Here is a 7,240-nt window from a genome sequence, read left to right as displayed (position 1 = left end):
ACCATCCATAAAGTCCACCCTCCTGTACAAACGTCCTTCCGTTCCTTTTCTAACTGGTGCCGATGCCACCTGGATTGGGGGTGGAAATAGTGGTGTCCTGGCCCAACTTCCTCATGAGTAGGGGTCTGTGTCAGACCTGCAGTGTAGTGTGTGTGGATGCACACATGTGCACGTTGGTGAGGGCAAATACTGCTGTCGTCCTGGAGACTCCAAGTGAACCTACTCTCATGGGGTACACATAGTTAGGGCTCTAGGGAAAGACAAGCACAAACTCCTGGCGACTAAAGGGACAGAATAGGCAATTAGGAGTTCATTCGAAGGCCAAGCCAAGAAGGGCCAAAGTCTGGTGACAGGTACAGAGGTTCTTTGAGCTAAATCAAAGGTTGGGACATCTGTCTCTGAACTTTCCTCCCACTCAGTGATCTGCAGTGCCCTGCTGTCCCATTCCTGCCCATGGGGACATCCACATTGCATAGAGAATCAGAAACCAGGGTTAAGGAATGGGAGTAAAGCCAAGAGTACGATGCTGGTCCCGGGAAGAGCTGAGCCCTGGACCCACATCCCTATCAGATGAATGGGCAGGACCCAGTACTGAAGCCAGCTTTCCAAGACAGGCAAGGCCCCAGGGCAGCTACAGCATCAGGCTAGGTATTGGTGTCAGCAGAGGAGCAGGCAGGTTTGGTTAAGGATTCTGTCATTTCTTTATTGGGGCAGGGATGAACATCATTCTGTAGAGGTCTTTGTGCTGGCCTGTGCATTATCTACACAGATGTACATAGACATACACATCATGTCAGTACTTTGGGGACCAAGGTCAAGCTCTTCTCAGGGGGATTAGAAAGAAGCTGCTTCTGGATTCTGAGGCTGTGACCCGACTCAGGAGGGAAGCCATTGGTCCCAAGCCAGGGTGTAGTGGACAGTGCTGGGGTCCAGGCACTCTGCTGGGAGGAACACAACAGTCTGTTCCCTCCCTATACTGGGCTGGTGGTCAGGTCCAGCCCTGCCCGGGGCAGGTTCTTAGGCATCTTGTGGCCTCATCTGGAGACCCTGAGTGCTTCATGGGCCACCTGGGCCCTTTTCATGCCAGGCACATCAGAGGACAACCCTGCGGTCCAGGTGATCACCACGTCCGCTGCGCTGGTGTCTTACTTCCAGGTGCTGTTTCTGGACTTTCTCAAAGTGCTGCAGTAGCTCTGTGTAGTCGATGCTGGGGGAATCACCTTTCTGGGACTTGGGGGCAGTCTTCAGACTGTCTCTGGGAAGATGGGCAGAACTCAGAATCAGTATCTGCATCATGGCAGGTACTGGTGAGATTCAGCTTCTTGGCATGTGTTTGACATGACCCTGTCCAGCAACACCTTTCTAGCATCCAGAGCCACAGTACTTGGGGTCCTATGGCTATCCCCTTTCCTGCAGCTGGTGGGAACAGCCAATACACTGCCTGGATAAATCTCAGCCTGTGGGCTGTTGATGGTGCCCAGAGCAGGCACTGCATGGGGAAGCATTTCCTGTTTACCAGTGGCTCCCTTTGGGGTGAGAGCCAGGGCTAGCAGCCAGCCAGGAAGCCAGCTGGGGCCTGGAACAGGGTCTGGGGAGAAGGGGGAGGCAGCAGCTCAGCCCTTTCTCAGTGGCATGGCTGGTGCTGCGGACAGCTGAGATTACTGAAGTCTCTCTGCTGGGCCCGCAAGTTGGCAGGGCAATGGGTCCCAAGGCCTGCAGTCACCACTGTTCCCAGAGAAGAAGAGCTGATCTCCCCACTGGACATGGTGATGGCACCTACATTCCTGCTGCTACCATTCTTTGTTGTATATAGCCGAAGAGTCACACAGTTGCGCATTGTGTATCTACAGTGCACACGGTCCTCCCGATTGATGTACCAACCGTGTTGCCTCACATCAACTGTGTTTAGCTTGCCACTCTGGTTCCTGTTCTCCTCTGAAATTCCAGCATAGCCTTATGTGCCCCTCCATCAATGGCTTGGAAGCCCTGGCAAAGGGTTTCATGAAGACTGTGGGCCACTCAGCTAGGCGGACTTCCCAGGACCTCTGCGTTGGTGAAGAGGCCGTAGCATGGCTGGTGTTGAAAGCAGCTGGGGAAATGAGCTAGGCAGGCCTGGCCTAGACACTTGACCTGGGGCATGTTGACTCCATTCCTATTCTGTAAAGGAGGCTGCCACAGGAGCCATGTCATGGCGTGGGTATAAGGTTCCCTCCTGATATTACACGAAAGAGACTTGCCTGGTGTTCAGCCCCAGTTCAGGTATGATGGGCAGCTATACACAGCTGCCCAAGGCTGGTGCACCTGGCTGCTGTTTAGACTAGGGAGACATTACAGAGCTTCCACAATGGTACCTTCCCCAGTGAGGTTGGCTGAAGTTGCAGAGTGTTGCAGCCTGTCCAGCTTCAGGCCAGGATCAGGGCATAACTGCTCCCAGATTCAATTTTTGGGGACTTGAGTCACCTCCCACATGCTAGCCCACAATGCGCTTTCCTTTCTTTCAAGGAGGACATACTGTCTGAAAACATCTTAGTATGTGTTCCTGGGCCTTGAGCCACCGCCTCCTGAGCCAGGGCTTGATCACTGTTGGCTGGAGAGTGAAAGTGGCCTGGTGATGCCTACCTGGCTGTCATTTGGGGGTCTCTGCTGCTGGTTGACTCTCCTGGGAATGGGAGAAGAGGCCTCTCCGGCCCAGCAGCTATTGGGAGAGGGAACAACCCAGATTCCTAAGAGGGCAGAGGGACTTGGAGCTTCTAGCCCTAGGTCCAGGGTGTGGCTGTTATCCAGACCATTTAGTCTGGGATGGGGAGATATTCGAGGCTACAGAGATGACAAGGGGGGGGCCGAGAGGTCCGTGAGTCTACATGCTGTCTTGACAATACCCTTAAAAAACACGGAGCCTAATTCCAGAACAGCAACCAGTAAGAGGGTTTGAGGGGTGTTGTTAGTTTTGTCAACTTGTCACAAACTAGAGTTGCTTGGGAAGAGGGAACTTCTACTGAGGAACTACCTCCATCAGACTGGCCTGTGGGCATGTATGTGGGCATCTTTTGATTAATGATTGATGTGGGTGGTGCCATCCCGGGGGAGGTGGCCCTGGGTTGTGTAAGCAAGCGAGCTGCACAATCCATGCAGAGCAAACCCATACTTTCCTCCATGGTCTCTGCTTCAGTTCCTGTCCTGCCCTCTCAGTGATCGACAGTGATTTTTCACAGCAATAGAAAGCAAACCAGGACAAAGAGATACCAGGGTTGGGGCTGGGGAAGCAGCTGTACCTTGCTCTCTGGGACCTCAGAGTAGTGAGCTGTTCTGCCCCATGGTAAGGGGATCCTTCCCCGCCACGAGTAGCCCTGCTGCTTGCTTGAGACAGCATCTCATGTACCTCAGGCTGGCCTTCCTAGCCAAGGACACCCTTAACTCCTGATTCTCCTGCCTTTACTTCTCCAGTGCTTGGACTATAAAGCATCACCCTACCCACCACAATGCCATGCTTTCTTTCCCAGAATCCTCAGGTACTGGTTGGCAGGGTGAGTAGTGACGCCCCAGTCCAGAGCTGACACGCTCCCTACCACTTACCATGTATCTGCTGCCAGCTCTCCTTTAGGGATCTCTCGCCCCACTGAGGATGGCTAGAGCCTGAGTGGCCTGTGCTCCCCAACCCTAGTGAGAGCCCAGGGAGATGTGGGTGAGCGAGCGCATAAACCTCCCCAGCTGTGTTGCTTGCAGGCCACCTGTCTGCCCCACCCTCCCTTTCCAGAGTGTGAGCTGCCCCTCTGCACCCAGCCCTGTAACCTGACTCCTCCTCCAGCTGTCTGTTTCCATGGGCATCTCTATTCAAACTTCCTAGGTCCTTGAAAGGCAGGAAGGCTGAGAACACCTCAACACCTCCTGCCCATTTACTCCACAGATGTATTTACCAAGAAACTGGGAGCCCAGAGAGGGCATGGAACTTGCCTGAGGCCACACAGCAAAGCTATGTAGAACTTGGGCCAGATCCTATTCACTGACCCACATAAGAATCTTCTACACAAGGGCCCCATTCCTTGGGCTCAAGATTCTCTTGATGGACCATACAGAGGCTGAGGAGCCCCCTTTACCTAGTTTCTCTCTGGGGATTTATCTTGCCCTTGACTTGTACAGCTTTCCTCCCCCCTCCCCTCCCCAGACAAGAAAGGTACTCTGGGAAGTGGTAGGGTTTGTGGTCTGGCCTGAAGTCTCTCCCAGGGCAGTGCCCTTCCTTCCCGCACCTCATCAGTGCCTGTAAAGGACAGGCTGAGGAGGCGTGCTGCCATCTCAAGGCCTCTCTCCTCTCAGAAGCAGGAGGAGTCCAGACCAGCCCAAGCCTGCAATGGCTTCCCTGCATCCTGGGTATACTCAACACACCAAGTGTTCCAGACTTCACTTGGTTGAAACTCGGAGCTGACAAGACACGGCACAGGGTGACTGGGAAAGGGGCAGGGAAGGTGGACTGGGCAGCAGGCCTATCCTGAGGCAGTCTGCATCTACTCTTAGGGCAAATGCCTGAGGCCTTCCCTGCAGCAAGGCGCCAGGCCTGCTGAGTGGCTCCAATGGCCTAGGAGGGAATTCTAGACACATAGGGCAGCTGATGCAAGCTGGGTGCACTCCATTCAGCGTAAATCTTCTCAGTGGCTCTGCTTGTTTCCATGGTGACCTGACAAGTGAAATTTTCCATCTCCGATGCCAAATGCCTGTGGATGAGGCAAAGCCTCCAAGGGTTACCAAATATAGACACAGTCCAACAGGCTGTGGGGCTAGGGCCAGCAGAGGGTTCAGGGTGGGAGCTTGGACCCCCCTGCCCAGAGGATGCCAGGCTGGGCCAGCCAGACATGTTTTTCCTGAGAGCAGGACCCTAGTGGAGTAGCTCAGGTGCATTTTTGCCTTCTGTTCCTCTGGCTTGGTGGTGGGAAGGTCCTAGTGATGCTGGGGCTCTCAGAGGGCCAGGTTTGAACGTCTACTAGAATGGAAGGGAAGGCATCTAAGCCTGGGAGGTGCCTAAGACTCGGTTCTACTTGACTTTCGGGACCCTCACTCACTCTCCATCTCTGGAGCTCCTTTCTCCAGGGCCTCTGCTGGGCAAACAGCTCAAACTGAGGCCTAGTCTCTCTGAGCTCCCCCCAAGCTGCTCAGGAAAGCATGGTTATATATTTCTGCCCCGTGAACACTCCCAGAACCTCCCATCTTGGGATCTGTTGTGGATTTGAAGACAAAAGAAAGGAAGCTGTGGGGTGGACAGGGAGGGCTGAAATGACAATCAAGTACAGGAACAGGCCTGGAGGACAGCAGTGCCCTGGGCCCAGCACTCACTCAGTCTGCAGCAGCTCAGGGTTGGGTACGCACTGGAGCCGGTGAGAGAGCAGCTGGAAGGCACTGCTCTGGGGCAGCAGCATGAGCAGGCCGTACAGGGCCTTGATCAGGTAAGGGTTGTTCTTCACGTCCAGCAGTTGTAGGCGCAGATCTGCAGCAGGGCAGAGGGCAGGCGTCAGGGATCCTGGGCCTGCTCTGGAATAAACTAGCCCAGATCCCCTGCCTTATCCTGTCTGGGAGAGGACTGGACCGAGCACTGCTAGGCTGAGACACACCTGTCTTAGGGTGAAGAGTGGCTCCTCTACAGCCAGCCAGGCCTCTCGAGAATTTTATGGCCATGACCTAATTTCTCCCTACCCACCCATTTGACTGACCTATCTAGCAGCCCCCTTAGCCTAAGATTCCCAGACCTGCTGTTGGGCTAGGATCACCTTCCCTAGACCCAGCTGCTTCCTTGGTAATAAGAACTGGGGGGTGGGGGCTTATAGAATAACAGATTCCCCAGTTGGCTCTGCACGTGCCAGCACGTGAGCTATAAATAGGGTGAGCTGGAGAGAAAGAGTGGATTAGGGCTTTGCTAAGGGAGGGCAGGATGGGAAAATGCCTTTTTGTGTAGCGAGGCATACACCAAAGCCCCGAGTGTCTGGGAGGTGATTTAGATATCCAACTGAGACCTCTTTAAGGGCAGGGACACCCTTGCTCTCTGCCCAGCATCTATGTCAACCCTAGGAGTCTAGAACCGCTAGTGACCAGCTGCATCTCAAGGTGGTTGCAGCCCATCTGAAGCCTGATGGGAAGACTGGATTGAGAAGATGCTTTCCTTCCCCTCCTGGGCCTTTGTAGTAGCAATGCTCCTCCTGTACCTTAGACCTTGTCAGACATTATGTGCAGACAGTGAGCCACACCTTCCAGAGAGTGGCCCCGAGCCTTGGAGAGTAGTCTTGCCTCCCAGCAGGAGTTGGGCAAGGAGTCTGGGAGGATGCTGGGAGCCTGAGCAGTCAGGCCCTGCTGCCAGGCAGCAGAGGACTGGGTGGCCTCTCATAGTCCCTCCTCTTTTCCCAAGACGTAGAAGCCATGGACACCTATACTATGGTAACATGCATATCTGATACTCATCCAAGTTCCCAGCACAGAACTCCTACAACCCTCAGTCTCTGAAACAAAATGTCTTGCATGCTAATGCACTGAAGGTTGAGCTGATCACAATGGCCAAAGTAAATCAGCCATGCTTAAATCATGAAGCTCTCATAATAACAGGCTTGGGTTGGGAAAGGCATGCCCTGCTTTTCCTTCAATTCCACTGTAGCGTCCTTTATAAGCAGTAGCCGTGCTTCCCAGAGTTCTGTGAGCCACTCAAGCAAACTAAACAAACCCAAGGGATTGTGTGAGCCCTGATTTATATATAGCTGGATAGTCAGAAGCCCAGGACCTGTGAGACTGGATGCTAGCTCTAAGTAGGCTGTATGAGGACTGAATTGCATTGGAGGATGTTCAGCTAGCTGGAGGAACACCTGTTAGGGTTACAGAAGAACTGACCTGCAAGGTGTGTGCATAGGCAAACTTTTTACCATGCACACAGCTCTGGGGCAGCCTGAACCTACTTCCAGTTCTTTCTTCCCTTTGGGCCTCAAGGAAACTAAGCCTTGCATCTTTGCTGTCAGCACTGTCCCCACCTTATACTTGATCAGCCCCGATCTGCCTTCAGGGGAGCCCTTCTACCCCGTGGGGCCCTCAGGAAGTGAGATGCTAGGCAGGGCATGCTTTAGACAGGTTGAGAAGAGGGTTTCCTTCCCGCTCTGCTGTCTCCAGGACCTGAGTCACTGCAGCACCTGCTGCTTGGAGCAGCTGGTCCTTTAACTGTGGGAGCTGGGCAGGAGGATACTCGAGTCCTGCATTTACTTTTGGGTTTAGGGTAAAG

General features: G+C 53.8%; 1 protein-coding gene across 1 annotated transcript in view; it reads right to left on the bottom strand.

Moving 5' to 3' along the window:
* Positions 1-691: 691 nt before the first annotated feature.
* Vac14 (VAC14 component of PIKFYVE complex) overlaps positions 692-7,240 on the bottom strand; it is a 112,164-nt gene continuing 105,615 nt past the window's right edge. The window contains exons 18-19 of the mRNA XM_057754399.1: positions 5,323-5,473; positions 692-1,255 (exon numbers count right to left, since the gene is read on the bottom strand). Of these exons, the coding sequence (XP_057610382.1) occupies positions 1,093-1,255; positions 5,323-5,473 (314 nt within the window). The 3' untranslated portion in view covers positions 692-1,092. The remainder of the gene's footprint in view (positions 1,256-5,322; positions 5,474-7,240) is intronic.

The sequence above is a fragment of the Chionomys nivalis genome, chromosome 21, assembly GCF_950005125.1.
Source record: "Chionomys nivalis chromosome 21, mChiNiv1.1, whole genome shotgun sequence".
Taxonomy (NCBI): domain Eukaryota; kingdom Metazoa; phylum Chordata; class Mammalia; order Rodentia; family Cricetidae; genus Chionomys; species Chionomys nivalis.
This window is presented reverse-complemented; position numbering and strand designations above follow the sequence as displayed.